This window comes from Trichechus manatus, unplaced genomic scaffold, assembly GCF_000243295.1.
Source record: "Trichechus manatus latirostris isolate Lorelei unplaced genomic scaffold, TriManLat1.0 scaffold00091, whole genome shotgun sequence".
NCBI lineage: Eukaryota > Metazoa > Chordata > Mammalia > Sirenia > Trichechidae > Trichechus > Trichechus manatus.
The window spans coordinates 9889442-9908789 of record NW_004444027.1 but is presented as its reverse complement, the minus strand read 5'-3'; the positions used below and the strand labels follow the sequence as shown (position 1 = coordinate 9908789).

Below are 19348 nucleotides of genomic sequence, written 5' to 3'. Positions count from 1 at the left end.
CCCAAAGGCACACAGCCAGTGTGTCTGAATCTGAGATTCAGATCCAGGCAGTCTGGCTCCAGAGTCAATGCTGTTACTCACCACTGCTATGCCACCTCTACCCTCTAGTTTCCTCATCTGTGAAATGGGGATAATAATCCCTCCAGTGGTGTCACTAGGGTTGGTCTCATCCAGTGTGGTAAGTCATCGTGTCACCCCCTCCCTAATTACCATGATGTTGTAACTAAAACAGCAGAAAATGTGACAAAGTCAGTCACTATAAAAACATCAGCAGCAAGGAAAACAGCCGTGCTTGTAGCCAGACCAAAACCAAGTGATCTGAAGCATCATTGTAATTGGGTGATAATGACAGCTCTGACCATAGAGCATTAGAAGGTTCAAAAAGTAAATTAGCATAGTTTTAGACTTGTAGGTATACTGATACATGTAAGCTGGGCTTATTAAAATTTTTTTTATTGTTTAACTACAGGGATATTTATATAAAAAATAAATTTCTGCACAAAAATTTTATAGACCGTCATTTTGGTGTCACCACCTCTGACAGTGTCACTCTCTGCAGTCTGCACCCCTGCACCTCCTTAGTGACGCCACTGAATCCCTCTGATTTTCAGGTTATCATGGGGCTTAAATAAGGGCCAGATGCGAATATGCGTAGGCAATTCTAACATTCTGCCCAAGGATTGTGGACCACCCCGGTCACTAGAAGCTGAGACCCATAAGCACTCGAGGCTCTGGCTGCATCTCTTCCAGCTGAGCATCCCTCCGAGAGCTGGAGGACCAGGCCAGTTGGTGGGCAGACCTAGGGCTGGAGCTCGTACTGCCGCTCAGTGGCCGTGTAGAAGTCCTCTAGCACAGACTGCAGGAACTCGAAGGTGGGCCGCTCCTCAGGCCGGCTGCGCCAGCACTCGCTGATGATGCCGCTGTACAACTCGGGCGGGCACAAGTCCGGGCGCGGCATGCGGTAGCCCCGTTCCAGGCTGCGGATGACCTCAGGGTTGCTCATGCCTGGGCAGGAGGGGGAGAGAGCCTGCGTGAGCAGTTGGGGCAGCTCCGAAGGGCCCCCAAGGAAGTGAGTGGAGTCAGAACGGCCTTTTGGGAGCACTATACTGAGGAAAGAAGGAGAAGCATGGCTTTTTTAAGGCACTGACCACTGTCTCCTCCTTTGCAAGTCGCCTGTCTGCTCCGCTGGCTCTGCCTTTTAAACATCCATCAGTCCATCCACCCACCCACCCATCCATCCGTCCATCCATCCACTCACCCATCCATCAATCCATCCACCCACCCACCCACCCATCCACCCATCCACCCATCCATCCATCCATCCAGTCATCCATCCATTTTTATTGCATGGATCTATTCAATCAACCAATTTTAGTGAACCTTGGAGAACAACTGGAAAACAGGCTGCCGATGTTCTCCTGAATACGGGGCAGTTCCTTAGTGTATGGGGCCGTGTTTTGATAACCTGTGATTCCTCAGGACTCAGCCAAAACCCATCACTCACTGGGCAGGTGCCCCATGAAAACTCACTAATCATCTGACTGAGAGAGACCTTGCAGGCTGCTAAGCTGCCCAAGCCCTTCTGATAGGGAGCTGGGGGACTGGGTGGTCTGGATTTGACAACTGTACCAGCTCTGAATGTGGCTTTTGGGAACACACCATGTATGGCCGAGGTACGACAACCTGTCCTCAACTGAGAACAAGCCGATGGGCGTAAACTTGAATTCAGACCCTGACCTTTAGCTTGATTCCAATTTTGAGGCTTATTGAGAGGAAGAGGACATAAGCCTGTTGCCAAGATCGATGTTGAAGAAGGGGGAGAACCCTCGCCCCAGAGTGGCATGGTCTCTGTATACACAGTCGTGATGCCATTTTGACAAGCACGTGAGTAGCCACAGGCATAAAGGGATAGCGTCATGGATTGAATTTTGTGTCCCCCAAAATATGTGTCAACTTGGTTAGGCCATGTTTCCCAGTATTGTGTGGTTGTCCTCCATTTTGTGATCTGATTACCCTCCATTTTGTGATGTGTTGTAAATCCTAACCTCTGTCTGTGGTTACTGAGGCAGGATTAGGTTATGTTAAAGAGGATTAGGTTATGTTTGTTATGTTAATGAGACAGGATTAGGGTGGTATGCAACACCCTTACTCAGGTCACAGCCCTGATCCTGGAGGTGTGGCCTACATCACCTTTTATCTTACAAGAGCTAAAAGGAGAGAGAAACCAGCAGAGAGAGAGGGACCTCCTAACACCAAGAAAGAAGAGCTGGCAGGAGGCTCCCTGATAAGCAAAGCATTATTGAAGAAAAAGAACAAAGTAGGAGGCCTCACATTAACTGATCTCAGAACCTACTATACGGTAAAGGTAGTCAAAACAGCCTGGTACTGGTACAACAACAGACACATAGACCAATGGAACAGAATGGAGAACCCAAACGTAAATCCAGCCATCTATGAGAAGCTGATATTTGACAAAGGGCCAAAGTCCAGTAAACATGGAAAAGACAATCTTTTTAACAAATGGTGCTGGCATAACTGGATGTCCATCTGTAAAAAAATGAAACAAGACCCATACCTCACACCTTACACAAAAACTAACTCAAAATCAAAGACCAAAATATAAAACCTAAAACGATAAAGATCATGGAGAAAAAAATAGGGACAACGTTAAAACAAAAACAAAAACAAAAAAAACCAAACCAAACCCATTGCCATCAAGTCAATTCTGACTCATAGTGACCCTATAAGACAGAGTAGAACTGCCCCATAAGGTTTCCAAGGAGCAGCTGGTGGATTTGAACTGCCAGCACTTAACCACCGTGCCACTAGGGACAACACTAGGGGCCCTAATACACTGCATAAATCCAATACAAATCATAACTAACAATGCACAAATAGCAGAAGATAAACTAGATAACTAGGAGCTCCTAAAAGTTAAATAATTATGCTCATCAAAACACTTCACCAAAAGAGTAAAAAGAGAACCTACAGATTAGGGAAAATATTTTTGGCTACGACACATCTGACAAACGTCTGACCTCTAAAATCTGTAGAATACTGCAACACCTCAATAACAAAAAGACAATTACTCCTGTTAGAAATTGGGCAAAGGATATGAACCGACACTTAACCGAAGAAGACATTCAGGGGGCTAACAGACACATGAGGAAATACTCGTGATTATTAGCCATTAACCAAAAACCAAACTGATTGCTGTCGAGTCAATTCCGACTCATAGTGATCCTAGATGACAGAGTAGAACTGCCCCACAGAGTTTCCAAGGAGCGGCTGGTGGATTTGAACTGCTGACCTTTCTGTTAGGAGCTGAGGTATTAACCACTGTGCCACCACAGCCCCTATTAGCTATTAGAGAAATGCAAATCAAAACTAGAAAGAGATACCATCTCAACCCAGTATTACTGGCACAAATGAAAAAAAAAAATCCAGGAAATAACAAATGTTATTTCTGGGAGAATGGAACTCCGATGCACTGCTGGTGGGAGTGTAAAATGGTACAACCACTATGGAAAAATGATATGGCGCCTCCTTAAAAAGCTAGAAATAGAAATACCATATGATCCAGAAATCCCACTCCTAGAAATATATCCTACAGAAATAAGAGCCATCATACGAATAGACATATGCACACCCATGCTTATTGCAGCATTATTCACAGTAGCAAAAGATGGAAGCAACCTAAGTGTCCATCAGCAGATGAATGGATAAACAAATTGTGGTACATACACACAGTGGAATACTACACAATGATAGAGAAACATGATGAATCTGCCACATATCTCACAACATGGATGAATCTGGGTGAAGTAAGTCAATCACAAAAGGACAAATACTGTATGAGACCACTATTATAAAAATTCAAGGAAAGGTTAACATACAGAAAGAAACAATCTTTGATGGTTATGAGGGAGAGGAGGGGTAGGGAGGGGAAATCACTAACCAAATAGTAGACAAGTGTTAACTTTGGTGAAAGGAAAGACAACACACAATATAGAGGAAGTCAGCACAACTTGACCAAGGCAAAGGTCGTAGAAGCTTCCTGGACAAATCCAAACACCTTGAGGGACCAACTTTTACTGGGACTGAGGGCTGGGCACCATGGTCTCAGGGAAGATCTAGGTCAATTGGTATAACATAGTTCATAAAGAAAATGTTCTACATCCTACTTTGGTGAGTAGCATCTGCGGTCTTAAAAACATACGAGTAGATATCTAAAAAATATACATGGTCCCATCACATTCAGAGCAAAGGAGAATGAAGAAAACCAAAGACTCAATGAAAATATTAGTCCAAAGGACTAATTGACCATATGAACCACAGCCTCTGCCAGCCTGAGCCCAGAAGAACTAGATGGTGCCCAGCTACCACCACTGACTGCTCTGACAGGGATCACAATAGAGGGTTCCAGACAGAGTGGGAGAAAAAAGTAGAACAAAATTTAAATTCACAAAAAAAGACCACACTTACTGGTCTGATAGAGACTGGAGAAACTCCCTAGACTATGGCTCCCCAGACACACTAACTCAGAACTGTAGCCACTTCCAAAGTCTACCTTTCAGCCAAAGTTGTGACAGGCCTATAAAACAAACAATAACACATGGGAGGAGCATGCTTCTTAGTTCAATCAAGTATATGAGACCAAATGTCCAACATCTGCCCAAAAGCAAAGACAAGAAGGCAGAAAGGGACAGGAAAACTGGATGAATGGACATGGAGAAACTGAGGTGTAAAGGGAAAGGGGGAGAGTGCTGACACATTGCTGGAATTTCAACTAATGTTACAAACCAATTTGTGTATAAATTTTTGAATGATACACTAATTTACGCTATAAACTTCCACCTAAAACACACACAAAAAAAAAAAAGAGCTGGGAGCAGAGTTCGTCCTTTGGACCCAAGCTCCGCAAGGTGAGAAACTCCTAGACCCAGGGGAAGATTGATACAAAGACCTTCCCTCAGAGCCAAGAGAAAGCCAAAGCCTTCCCCTAGAGTCTGTGCCCTGAATTCGGACTTCTAGCCTCCTGAACAGTGAGAGAATAAATTTCTGTTTGTTAAAGCCATCCACTTGTGGTATTTCTGTTATAGCAGCACTAGATAACTAAGACTGATGGACATCTGCCATCAGAGCTGTCTCAGAGCAACAGGGACCACGGAGAGATGCTGCAAGATGCAGCTGCCTACCTGGATATGGTACACGCCCATAAGTGACAATTTCCATCAGAAGGATTCCAAATGACCACACATCTGCTTTGATGGTGAACACTCCAAAGTGGATGGCCTCTGGGGCTGTCCACTTGATGGGGAACTTGGCACCTATAAGAATAGCCAAGAGCAGCTTTGTGATATGTTGACTGTGCATAGTCCTTCCCCCCACCCTGCCCCACACCTCCACTCCCTACTCTTTCTGACCTTCCATCCTGTCCCCACTGCATAGCTTTGCAGGACTTGGCTGGCAGGACATGACAGAAATGCATCCAGGGAGTTACTAAGACACACTAAGAAACATGACTAGGCAAGTGCAGACACTGATTTTCGTCATGAAAGGATCATATGGATGGATAACAAATACCTCTCCCCTGAAAACCCTATGGTGCACAGTTCTACTCTGAAACACGTGGGGGTCTCTGTGAGTCTGAATCCACTTGATGGCAACAGGTTCAGTTTTGGTTGATCATCCTCTTGAGTGCATTAAAAAGAGAGCAAGTGGGCCTCACTGGGCAATGTGTGCTTTCATATGGGACAAAAGAGTACTTTCCCACTCACATGGACCTTGTTTAGTAACATGGGACCCATGACTTGGACAAGTCATTTTAACTTGCCTGAGCCTCAGTTATTCCTCTCCTGCCAAAGAGAAATGATGATACACGACTTACATACCTCCTAAGGTCATTGCAAGGAAGGAATTAAAATCCTGCTGCCCAGGGGAAGCCCTGCTGATGAGGCCGGCCCCCAAAGGCCTCCCACTTTCTAGACCCATGTCAACATTCCAAGTAAACCACATACCTCAACACTTGATTGCCTCCCACTTTGCCTTGCTTTCTTGGTGTCCCCAGCCAGCCTAAAGTTCCCAGAGGGAACAAGCCATACCTATTCTCCTGAATCAACTGATTAATATACTCAACTAATATTAGCTGATCAATTGATAAGTGTATTTGACCACTTCAGATTCTCTTGTGAAGGGGAATTACCTCAGTTCCATCAACAAAATGAAACAGAAATGCTCAGTGAACACCCTAATTCAAATATAAGGTTTTGTTGCCCAGGCTCTGGGCAATGTTTTTCAAGATGCATTCTGTGAAACTCTCCTTCTGTGGAACATTAATGAGAGCTAAGTAGAAAAAAGGAGACCTGGTGGTGCACTCAGCTGCTAAATGAAAAGTTAGTGGTTTGAACCTACCAGCAGCTCTGTGGAAGAAAGATATGGCAGTCTGCTTCCTTCAAGATTTACAGCCTTGGAAACCCTATGGAGTTCAAATTTAGTTTGGGAGACCCCAGGTAAAACAAAGGCAAACTGTTTCTTTGCTGCAGGATTTCTCAGTGCCTTTAATATGCTGATGTGCATTGGGAATCTCCAATCGCCAAGAGAATGAAGTATGTAGTGGTTTCCAACCTACTTCATTACAGAACCATTCCTCAATGGAATATCTTGAGGCACTAGTGTTCTGCAAAACACATTTAGGGAAATGCTGATCTAGGCTGGAATAAGGCCAGAATAGTAGAAACCACACAGCTCTCAGATCTATTTATATAGGACTCTGTTGCAGAGTGTCAAGGAAAAGCCAATGGGAGCTGTGAGGAGTTGGTGGAGCTAAGAGTCAATGTGTTCCTTGTGTTGGGGGCTCTGCTCACCCTCTTGGGCAGTGTATTCACTGTCAATGATCCGGGCCAAGCCAAAGTCAGCTATTTTGCAGCACAAGGTCTCAGACACCAGGATGTTGGCTGCCCTCAAGTCACGGTGGATTGAATTCCTTTGCTCGATGTACGCCATTCCTTCTGCAATCTGAGGAAACAGGTCACACGGTGAAGAACAGTGTGGTGTCCTCCATACAAGAATGAGCCTACCTATCACCCCCTGCACAATCCCTTTGGGATGAGTGGAATGGCCTGCCCTGCCCTCGTTCATACCCACCAGCCTGTCTGTAGAACCAACCTTCTTCCTCTCACAAAGATGGAAAAGGAAGGCTCAGGAGTATGTGTGAGTGTATTGGGGTGGGGGGAGGTGTTGCTGCTGGGAAAGGAGCACACACTCTTTGGTATGGCTAGAATTGCTCATTAACTGAATAAACCTCAGTCCCCTAGAAGGCCATAATGGGAGGAACCCAGCCCCTTGTCATCAGAGACACAAAGGCTCCCTATAGTCCCTCACCACAGCTCTTCTTCTCTGCTTCCAAGTAGCTGCCCTCCAAGTGGCTGCAGGGAAGTGAGAGCACAGTGAAAGCAGGAGAAAAGGAAGGTCTCTTGAGAGGGAGAAGTAAAAAAAAAAGGTCAGGAAGGAGATAGGAATGCAAGAGGAAAAGGAAAGAGTTTCATAGCCTTGGAAAATTGGAAGCATTCTTCTTGGAACCAAGATCTGAACATTTGGCCTCAAGCACATTGCTTGACCTCCCTGAGGGGTCATTGTCCTGATACAGAACATGAAGCAAGTGATCTCTAGGGCACAGAGTTGAGATGAGAGTTGGATGAGATGACATGTGGCAGAGAACCTAGCCCAGTACCTGCCCCATGACAAGCACTCAGTGACCATGAGCAGAATCTGAATGTAGTTGAAGAAGAGGAGACCTGCTTCTGTCTCCCCTGCTTCTGTTCCCTGGATCACCACCACTGCTCTTGTGCTTTTTAGCCAAGGAAACTAAGTAAGACTTTGTTCACTGCATCCCAACTGATGGATGAAGGAAATGAGGCAAAGAATAGAGTGTCAATTTACCTCCACGGACCTGCAATAAGCCTGCATTGAAATTGATCACATTTCTCCTTATGTTCCTATTTGCATTAATTTATTTATGAATCATTAATTCATTAGTTACTTTATTTATTTCTTCATTAAATTATGCAATCCATATACATTTATTAGTGAGGTGCTATGGGGAATAGAAAGCTCTATACTAAATCCTTATAACTAGACAGCATTTAATAGTACTCATTCTGTTAATAAATATTTATTGAACATTGCTAGAAATAAAAAAAAAAATTGAGTAGGGCCAAGGAGAAGAAACTAATATGCACAAGGCTAAGGAGAACACATGAGCTAAGTGCTCTCTATAAGTTTTCTGCCCAGGGAAAACATAATAGAAATGACATTTGACTTGGGTCCTGAATGTTGATTAGGATTCTGTCAGATGGAGAATAGAGTCAAGGTGTCCTGGGCAGAAAGGACAGCCTAAGCGGAGGTTTAGGAGATGCAATGCACAGGGCATTGTGGAGCAGGGAACAATGCCGTGGGACTGCAAAGTAGGACACATGTGGTTGTGGTTGGAGGGGCCTCCTGGGGCAGCCATGGTGACCTTGGAGAAAAGGCCTTAGGAGGCTTCGTATCTCATGCCATAGAGTAGGAAAAAGAGAGCCTGGAAGGACTTTGAGTTTGCGTGTGTGTTTGGGGAGAGGGAAGTCCCTGGGTGGTACAAATGATTAATGCACTCAGCTGCTAACTGAAAAGTTGGAGGCTCGAGTCCACCCAGAGGTGCCTTGGAAGAAAGGACTGGCAATCTACTTCTGAAAAATCAGCCATTGAAAACCCTATGGAGCACAGCTATACTCTGACACATATAGGGTCATGGCAACTGGTTTTGGTTGGTGGGAGGTGTTTGGTGAGGCATTAGCATGATCAGAATGTGGTTTGGAAGCTGTTCACTTGGGAGGTTCTGAGGTTCTGATTTTCTGGTTTCCTAACACCCAGACTCTTGACCACATCTAGGTACTAAACTCAGATGGCTCTTCGTATCTTTTGCCTCTGAGTGACCCAAGATTTCCCAGGGGCTGTAGTGGAGATTGAATAAGAGACAGACGGGAACGACAGAAGGAAAAGAAAGGAAAAAGAAATAGACAGGCTTATCACTGTCATGTGGTTTGAAACCGGTTACCAGTGTTAATTTTCTGAAACCATCTTAACCACCTGCTCAAACCCCCTGCTCACCTCAGTGGAAAAAAGGCACGATGACATCAATTCCTGCATTGATACTAATAGCAGATAAAGTCAAATTAGGTGGGGAGGGGGTGGCATGGTGTGGGAGTGGGGCAGGTTTCCTCTCCATAGCCGGATGTGTGTGTGTGTGTTGATGCATCTCTTAGGCTGACCACAAACCAAAGCTTTCCTGCTGACAGTCCCAGTTTTAACAGACACACACACTGAGGGTCACCAGATGTGTTTTCTTGCCAGTTAGAACCCTAAGCTAAAATTTACTCCTCTCCATTTTGAACTTCACTCACAAAGCCTAGAAAGCTCTGCATGTGAATCCAAGGAACACACAAAGGGGCAGTCCATGAGCAGAGAAGAAGGTCTGATGCTTGCAGTTCCCTGTTGTTAAAAGAGAATTCTTTAGCGCCCAGAGTAGAAACAATGTCCTAGCACTTGTGTGTGGCTCATGCCTGCCCATCAGCCTAGGGCCAAGTCCCAGGGCTGCAGCAAGACTTAGGGCTCCTGGGATCAATGTTTTCAGGATCATCTCCTGCAGAAGGCATTCTGGACACCATCCAAGAACTAAATGAGGTCACAACAAAACACACTTGCCTATTGTGTTAAATGGAACTCTTGCTAACTTTCTGTGGCAAAAAAGACTGGGTGTCCCACAATATTCATTCTCCCTTTCTTCCTTACTCACATCTCATTCTATTATGGCTGCCCAGAATGAAGACTACATTTCACAGGCTCCCTTGCAGCTAGGTATGCCAAGATGACATGGTGGCCAGTGGGATGTAAGAGCAAGTATAGTGGGTAACTTCAGGGACACATTCCTAAATGGAGGAAGATGGACTTTCTTTCCCCTTACATCTTCTTGTAGGCTGCAAAGAAGCTATGAAGGTAAAGCTTGAGGGCCATCTTGGACAATAAGATGACATGCCAAGATATTCAGCATGGTGGAAGAAATCTGGGTCCCTGGTGCTTTTGTGAGGGAGAGCCACCCACTTGCCCTGGACTGCCCACCTCTGGATGTTTATATACTTAAGCCATTATTAATTTGGGTTCTCTGTCCTTTGCAGGTCAAACTGAATCTAACTGATACAACTTCGAAATAGTTGATTATTTTGTTAAGCCACAAAGCACAGAGAAAAGGGCCTAGGGTTTCAGGTCAGTATGAGGCCATTACTCTCTTGTTCTCTCTGCACTTGATAGTTCACAAACCTGGGCCGACATGTCAATCAGTCTTGGGAGGGACAGTCTGCTACCTTCATCTGTCTTCAAGAAATCCAGAAGGCATCCTAAGAAAAGAGATGTTGCAACTCTACTTCTGCAAAATGACCCACCCCTGCTGTGCCAGCCTCTCCAGGAAATAGGTAGTTGCTCTCTTAGATCACTTGGTACACTGAGAAGGAACCCGTCCACAGCTGCAGAGTGCTTTATACTTCATGGAATACCAATCTCAATCCTTACAGCACTCCAGGAGGCAGCTAATATGCTCCCAGCTGCCCAGAGGGAGTTAGGTCTCAGCCAAGTTAAGGGACTCATCTGAGGTTTTACAGCCAGGGGAGCTGGAAATAGAACCTGCTCGTCTGACCCTAAGTTCGGTACTATTTCCTTACACAACTTTCCCATGATAGTATCTTCCTTGCTTCCTTGATCCTTTGCTGACAGAGGTGTTTCTCTTAGCAAGAAAACACCAGAATGGAGAACTGTCACTTGGGGTTTGATACAAGTGGCAAATGCAGCTCCTCCATGGCATCAAAGAACTGGGAAGGAAGCTCACCCAAAGTGCTGCTAAGAGGTGATCAAAGGGACTATTGTGATCCCCAGCATAGTCTCCCACAGTAGACCCCTTTCTAGAAAATTTTAAGGAAATATATTAGCATGGCTATGGCCATAAGGAAGCAGTATGGAGTCAGGGTCATTAGAGAGGTGAGGAGGTCAAAGGCTGAGAGTGTAGTTAGGGGCTTATTTCCCCCTGATCTCCACCAAAGACAAAGGCCTGATCCCAGGCTTACTGCCCCCATGAGCGCTTGGCCACACCATGGACCTCAGAGGCCATCTAGCCCAGCTTCTCTTTTCACGCATGTTGTAAAATGTTTACACAGCTGTAAAGGGTCCCATGGCTGGTAAGTGATAGAGCTGGAACTAGAACCTCATCTCCAGATGCCCAGCCTACTGCTCTTTCGACTTTGCAGTGCTTTGTCTGCCCCAGTAGGCATGAAACAGGGCTGGGCACAGAAGAGGCACTCCAGAAATGTTAGCTGAACTATTCCTGAAGTGAGGACAGAGCTCTATAAGAATTTACCCTTCTATTTCTCTCCCCACTTCCACACACTTGCAACTCCCTAGATCTGCCCAGGGCACAGCAATCCCTGTGGAGATCCCCTGGCCAGCCAAACCCATGGCAGCTGGATCAGCCTCAGACTTCTATCCCCCCAAGCCTGGACCTCTTGCCACGCCTCCCAACTTCAGCAAAGTAATGAAACCCTGTGAAGTGTACCACCTCTGGCCATGTACTCGGTCACGATGTAGATGGGCTCCTTGGTGATCACGGCGTAGAGACGGACCAGTCTCTCATGCTGGAGGGTTTTCATCATGTTGGCCTCACCGAGGAAGGCTTCAGGAGACATAGTTCCTTCCTTCAAGGTCTTGATGGCCACTTTCACATTATTTTTGTAATAACCTGAGCCCAGGGGAGGAGAGAGAATTAAGAAGCCATTAAGAAGGTTGACAGGTTTCTCAGAGGAAATCCCTGAAACCAAAATCTACATAAGCTTCCAAGTGTCATCCTTATTCTAAAGGTGGGGAGACTGAAGCCAGAGAGGCCTACTATGGAAGTAGTCCTGGGTTGAATGTGCAGATTCTGAGGGCAGGGGTAGGGGCCAGGCTTATGCTGCGTAAGATGCCAAAGCTGTTTCAGGCTCTCTTGCTACATTGGTGCCTCAAGCAGTTGAGGAATTTACCCCGCCTGGGAGGGGGAGCCATTTCACCTCTCTGCTCCCATATCCAGGGCCTGGGCTATATCCTTTTGTCCTCCTGCTCCTATCACTATCCCCTACATAATGAATCTTTTCTATCTCATAACAGTTTAATTATGGAAAAAAGCATTACATCCTGTGGCAACATTATGAAGGAGGCAGAGGTGGCGTGGGGGTCTCATTAACTCCTTTCTATGCTTCTATGGCACTCCTTTCTGCTCCTTAAACTACCTGATATCTCCACACTCCCTCCTTACCCCATTAGGGCCCCCATTCATACCCTCCCAGCCTCAGTCAGGTTGAGAAGATGAATACACTCTGACTTTCCCTTCTCAGGGTAGCTGCACTTTAACAGGGACCCAACACCCCGGATAAAGAGTGGAACCCTTGATAGAGGCATCTCAGGTCTTGGCCCTGCAGTGTTTGAGGGTATTGGGAGGCATCGGGATTCTACCTTGAAATCATGCCTGAGAGACATGAACCATTCCAGGAATAAAATAAAGCAGAATATTTTATATTCTGATAGTGTCAATGGTCAGCAGGGGAGCAGTCATCAAATGCAATTTAAATATGAAAATGTAGGGGCCTGGGAGTTAAGTGACTTGGCCAGAGTTACTAATAGGCCAGTGGTTGGCCTTGATCAGACACTTGAATTCCTGGTTCACTGTTCTTCCATGTATAACGTATTATTTACATACAGATGAGCTAAAGCTAAGAAAAGTTAGCAACATGTTGAAGTTCACACACAAGTCAATGGCAAAGCTAGCACTGGGCAGAAAAGAACAAAGGAGGGAATCAATTTAAGGGTGGAGAGAGCTGGATTCTATTCCTACTCCACCACCATGACTATGGGATAAATTATAGCAACCATGGGCAAGTCACTTCAGTGTTCTCTGTCTTGGTGACTTTGTCAGTAAAATGGGTATCTGAGCCTCTGTCCTTTCTCTCTCACAAGTATTTATGCAGAAACTATGATGTACTGTTCAAATAGTGGGTCCTTTGTCTTCAGCGGCCTCTTCTATATTTCAGGATATAGAGCAGGGAGAGAGGCTCCGGGCATGCCATATACTCACCCATCCAGACTTCTCCAAACTGCCCAGACCCGAGTTTCCTGACCAGTTTGAGAGACTGCCTGGGAATTTCCCATTCATCCTGAACCCAGGGGTTCTGAAGAGCCAGGCTTACACAGGGCAGAGTCAGTCTCTGGCACAAACCATCCCCTTTCTCTGCATTAGGGAAGAAAGAGATGGGACTGGAGGTTACCAGAGCAGCCAAAGATTCACACCTCTCCTAGTCGTGTTGCCACTATCAGCTCCCCCACCCCCACCCGCCAGCACACACACACTCTGCTCTTTTTATTAGTTCTGCATAAAGCAGTGTGTCTATCAATGACTTGCTCTCTCTAAGGACATTTAGATTTAAAATACTTGTCACTCTCCACATGGTCGCATGTTGAGCTAGGAGATGGGATTAGGGACACCAACATTGAATCATTATTCTGAGAGTTGCCAACTTTCTTAGGTCCAGCTTTGGGATAATCCTCCCTCCTTCTGTGGCACAAATGATTCACACAGTCCTGGAATCTTAGTGAAAAAGAGATACGAGGGCTCGTCAGCACTACCTCCCCCCCCGCCACCCACTTGGGATGCCTGCTCTTACTAGAATAGTGCTGCACCAGGTCTTGGAGAGAGGGAAAAGTAATCCTGGGGGAGATGTAATAGCCTCCTTCATCCAGCATAAGGATCTTATAGTGTTTGATCACCTCCCCCTGGGTGGTTACATCCTTCACAGACAGGGAAAAGGCACCTAGAGGGTTAATAAAACACACCAATAAGAGAAGTAAGGCATAAAGATAAACTATTAGGTTTGGGATTTGGGCTTCATTTCAATTCACTGAAAAAAAGTTCCTCAAATTCTACTCTACATTTTGGCCACTACTGTTGTAAGTTCCCTCATCTGACCTCAGCCTTTCCACAAGTCTTCCCGATGAGTCCCACCTGACTGTGTCCTTGACATTGCCCCTAAAGCTTCCAAAATTCAGATATGGAATAACATAACTCTGGAGCAGGTGGGACAGTCTCTTAGTAATCACACAGGCCCCCCACTGGGGCACCCAGTCACTCTGGGCCCCTTTGCCATGAAATATTCAGAAATGTAGGGTCATTGTAGGGCCTAGGAGCTTTATTTATTTATTTATTTTTGGGCTATACTCTCACATAACAATAGCAAATCACAACCTCAAGCACCCATGTCCTGGAAGAAAGTATAAGTGGTTTCCCAGTGTATCTGTTCATATTCATTTGCTGCTTGTCCATTTATTTTGTCATCTATGCTACTGTTTGCCTGGAGACAAGCCGTAGGAAATGCCAAAGGTTAAGAATTAGGAGGCAAATTTTTATATTGAGAAACTTCTTTCCATTAACTTAATATTTTTATAAAACAACTCTGTGCAGCTCTCCGGGTACCATGGATCCACTCTAAACTCTAATTTGAGAGATGAGGAAGCTGGGGCCTAAAAGGATGATGTTGCTTGCCAAAGGTTACTTTGCTAGTTAGTGGCAGGTTTGGGAACTGAGCTGAGGGCTCCCAGGTCCTCTCCTTGAGGATGAGACTACTACGACCAATACCACACTTCCCCACCAGGATTCAGGCTTGGACATCTCTTTCTCTCGGGTGTGGATGCTCCATTTTGTCCTTTTGGTCTTCAGGCATCTTTCTTCTCCTGTAAAAACCACCACCCCTGTTCAAACCCCTTCTCCTGTCCTGTTTCTCCTAGCCAATGTGTCTTTCTCATCACTTACTTGCAAAAGAGAGTGCCAAGAGGCTGTCCGCTTAGCCAGTGAACCTTGCTGCTGCCACAGCCCATCCACATACCCCGGCCCCAGCCCAAATACTGCAAACTATTCCCCCCCAACCCCTCCTGCCACCCCAGGTTGGTGCAACTGTGCCGTCCAGCCTCTAAGGAACAAAAGAGCTTGGATGTGGTGAGTTCCTTCATCTGTACCACTGTAGTGAGCAAAAAAGCTTTTCTCCCCGTTTCACAGGCTGCAACAAACTGAGTGAGATGCCCAGCAATAAGCCAAGAAGACCTGGCTCTCCTCCACATAGTTGTATTTTCTGTGAAGCTGCTGAAGCTTATGATTTAGGGTCCCTCACTTGCCTAGGCTCTTCTAAGCTCTTATCTCTCATATTTTTTCCCACAGTTTTGTATTATTCTTAAAGAGGGCCTCCAGAACCTTCAGGTTCACAAAACCAGGATCCACCTGCCTCCATGGTCCATCTGGGCTGCGCTGTGCATGCAGGGCTTGGCTCTCAGAGATTAGGAGGAGTTCTTAACACGGAAAGGACCACTTGCCTTTGGGCTGGTAAACTAGTCTGAGCCTCATCTACAGTTGCCGTCATGTCAACTGACTCATAGTGATCCCGTGAGTGTCAGAGTAGACCTGTGCTCCGTAGGGTTTTCAGTAGCTATTTTTTTAGACGTAGATGTCTTAGTCATCTAGTGTTGCTATAACAGAAATACCACAAGTGGATGGCTTCAACAAAGAGAAATTTATTCTCTCACAGTATAGTAGGCTACAAGTCCAAATTCAGGGCATCACCTCCAGGGGAAGTCTTTCTCTTCTTTGTTGGCTCTGGAAGAAGGTCCTTGTCATCAATCCTCCCCTGGTCTAGGAGCTTTTCAGTGCAGGGGCCCCAGGTCCAAAGGACACGTGCTCCCGGCTCTGCTTTATTGGTGGTATGAGGTCCCCATGTCTCTCTGCTTGGTTCTCTCTTTTATATTTCAAAAGAGACTGGCTTAAGACACAATCTAATCTTGTAGATCTCATCAACGTAACTGCTGCTAATCCATCGCATTAACAGCATAGTGATAGAATTTACAGCACATAGGAAAATCACATCAGGTGACAAAACGGTGGACAATCACACAATACTGGGAATCATGGCCTAGCCATATTGATACCCATAGTTTTGGGGGACACAATTTGATCCATGACAGTAGATCACTAGGCCTTTCTCCTGAGGCATCTCTGGGTGGACTCAAAGCTCCAACCTTTTGGTTAGCACCAAGTCAGTTAACTGCCTACACCACCCAGGGACTCCTAAGCCTCATATAGACACCAATAAACTGAGGCTAAGGGACTTCCTGGAGGCCACATAGGGCTAGAATTTGCTCCCCCTGCTTCTGAAGGCAGTGTTCCTTCCCCTTACTGCATTGCTTCCTGGTGCTCTCTTGTATCTACTGGCTGTGGCTTGGAGATGCACACTGACAGGTCTTGTTTTGGAGTTCTGAGGGGTGTGTGTGTGTGTGTGTGTGTGTGTAAGGGGTGATGTTGCTTGGACAGCCTTGCAGCCTTAGCTCCATCTGGATAATTCCCAGTTTGGGCTAGCTCCCTGGGGTGAGAAAGGACAGGAAGAAATAGGCCAACTCTTAGAAAGCCCCTTCCTCCTCCATAAGAGGGCCCCTTTCCTCCAAAGGGCACCTTAGCAATAGATAATGATTAAAATGACATTTCCAGGGTGAAATTACATGACGACTGGGATTTGCTTCAAAATAATGGGGTGGTGGTGGAGATATAGCTGAAACAAAATTGGCTGAGTTGATAACTTTTGAAGCTGGGTGTTCTGTATATGTTTGAAGTGTTCTACAACAAACAACATTTATGCCATCTTCAGTGATTCTGAAATTGTTTCTTGGACAAAGGTGCTCTGCCATTCAGATAAAATAGTGGTAATATCCTAACATGTAGAAAAAATATGTTTATGGATAGGCTTTTCCCAATATCAAACTTTACCCTTAAGAATTTTCTCTATTCCTTGAACTCTGCTAGAGCTTGTCCAAACCAACATCTTACATGAAATAATTATTGACTCAGCCTCCAAAAATATATGTAGCTATTTTAAATTTAATTCATCCATTTGTGCATTTCAGGAAATTCTACATAGAGCACCCTAACTTCTTAATGCACCCCCCTCTTCCCCAACCTGGCCCTGGCCCTTTAAGGGGCAACAAGACTGAGCAATTTCCCCAGAGCTTCTCAGGATGTTATAAGCAGTTTTCTTTGTCCCAGTTTTTGCTGGTCTGGTGCTTCCCCACTCGCTGAAGTTGTCGAGCCATGAATGAAGCTAAGGGATAGCCCAGTGGGATGTTCCTACTAGGCAAAAACTCTGCCCATTCTCATTACCCCAAGCACAGGAAACCAAAGTCACCGTCCAGCCACCCTTTCACCTCTTCCTGCTCCAATGTCACACTCACCAGTTCCTCTCAAGTTAAACATTGGTCATGAGTTTGTAGCAGGCCCCAACGTGCAGCTCCCTGATGAGCAAAAGCTTCCTTTACCCTGCTTGGGAAATTCCTCTAGGTCACCCCAGGTTAAACCAGAGTGACATATTTTAGAATTTGTGAGTATTCTGAGGCTATTGTGTGACTGAGCCACTGACACTTCGAGCCCCAATGTTTACTCACTGTTGGTCTTGGGTGAGCCATTTCTTTTCTCTGGGTCTCAGTTTCCTCATCTTTCACATGGCAGTGTTGGCCTAGTATCTCAGAGGTCTAAATCTAGTGCAAATGGGTACCAGGAGGCATATGTAATGAGGTTCATATAGCAGGGTGTTTATAATAGCCCTGAAATGGAAACAACCTAAGGTCCGTCAGCAGTAGAATGGATACATAAATTATGGAATATTTACACATTGGATTCTATATAGCAAGGAAAGTGAATGGACTATTAACATACTTAACAACATACAGCTGTCACAATGTTGAGTAAAAGAAGACACAAAAAAATAAAAACAGTATGACTCCATTTTCACAAAGCTGAAAGACAGAAAAAACATAACTGGGCTGTCCAGGCAGCATCTACTTTGAGAAGCTGCCAGGTTCTCTGGGCTGATGTTCCTTCTCTCCATGGAAGCAGGGCCTCTGGTGAGGGCTTACTAGGGGCAAAGGTGTAGCAGGTGGGAGTGGGGCAGAGGGGGACATTTTCTCCTGGGCATAAGTTCAAGGGGGCACCAGATGAAGCGTGGAATGACATTCCACTGCACCACAAATATGAAATGCGCCTGACTGAGACAGCAAACAAAAGGGGAGAACGCATTTCTGCTGACACTTCACTGCTATCAATGTCAATTCATCTTGAAATTGGAGGGGCTGGGCACAGTTTAGAGATTGCCCCTGGGTGCTCATTACCCTCACTAAGGCCCTGCCTGGGAGACACACAGAGAAGGGAGTGTGGGGGCCACTCATGCTTACCTTTATTTGTGTCACTCTGTCTAATAAGGAATGAGCCGACCTTATTGATTGGAGCCAGAAGCTGCCTCTCAGCATCTTTCCGGCCAATCGATCTAAAGAACCACCTGGAAAACGGAAAAGGCAGACAAACCTCAAATAGTGGCTGTGCTTCTCGGAATATTCTTATCCAAACCTCCTTCCTAAGCTGTACCTCTCTCACCAAGAAATCAAATATCTTAGTAAATTAAACGCCACTCTGGTCCCTTTACCTCCTTCTCTTTTTCCATCAGCATGTGGATTTATTGTTTTCTTTAAAGAAAATGAGAATATTATTTTGGTGACCTTTGTTAATTTTGCTTTGGAAAAACGCACCTGACCACCTCCCCACAAAGTACTCATTGTTGCCTGCTTGGGTTTGAATCTCTGACACAAACTGCCACAGGCTCTCAGAGCAGGTGCTCCCGCTATGTTCCCCACTCAGGACGCCCAGGCTGCACATGATTCTTCAGTGTAGCAGTGTCACACTGTTCCGCACACTGTCCCAGACTCACATGGAAAGACTTACACTGTGGCACCAGGCAGGGCTGGGAGTGAGCAGACAAAAAACCTTCGCACAGCAGACATCACTGGAGGCCTTGGAAGAGTGTTTGCTGATCACACCACCCACTGTGGCTCTCAAGCCATCCTGACATTGGGTAAGAGTCCCTGGCTGGTGCCAACAGTTAACATGCTCGGCTGCTAACAAGAAGGTTGGAGTTTCAAGTCCACCCAGAGGCACCTTGAAAGAAAGTCCTGGTGATCTACTTCTGAAAAATCAGCCACAGATGTAACATAGTTTATAAAGAAAATGTTCTAAATTCTACCCTGATGAGTAGCGTCTGGGGTCTTAAAAGCCTGTGAGAAGCCGTCTAAGATACTCCACTGGTCTCACCCCTTCGGGAGCAAGGGAGAATGAAGAAAACAAGATACAAGGGAAAGATTAGTCCAAAGGACTAATGGACCA

The 19348-nt window shown here is 45.6% G+C and overlaps 1 protein-coding gene across 7 annotated transcripts in view; it reads right to left on the bottom strand.

The window, feature by feature from the left end:
- Nucleotides 1-425: 425 nt before the first annotated feature.
- Nucleotides 426-19348, bottom strand: part of BLK (BLK proto-oncogene, Src family tyrosine kinase) — a 121030-nt gene continuing 102107 nt past the window's right edge. For all 7 annotated transcript variants that reach the window (XM_023736750.1, XM_023736754.1, XM_023736751.1 and 4 more), the window contains 8 exons: nucleotides 18367-18470; nucleotides 13773-13919; nucleotides 13187-13339; nucleotides 11639-11818; nucleotides 10354-10430; nucleotides 6867-7017; nucleotides 5199-5330; nucleotides 426-1005 (listed from right to left, as the gene is read on the bottom strand). In XM_023736750.1, coding sequence (XP_023592518.1) covers nucleotides 800-1005; nucleotides 5199-5330; nucleotides 6867-7017; nucleotides 10354-10430; nucleotides 11639-11818; nucleotides 13187-13339; nucleotides 13773-13919; nucleotides 18367-18470 — 1150 coding nt within the window. In that variant the 3' untranslated portion in view covers nucleotides 426-799. The remainder of the gene's footprint in view (nucleotides 1006-5198; nucleotides 5331-6866; nucleotides 7018-10353; nucleotides 10431-11638; nucleotides 11819-13186; nucleotides 13340-13772; nucleotides 13920-18366; nucleotides 18471-19348) is intronic.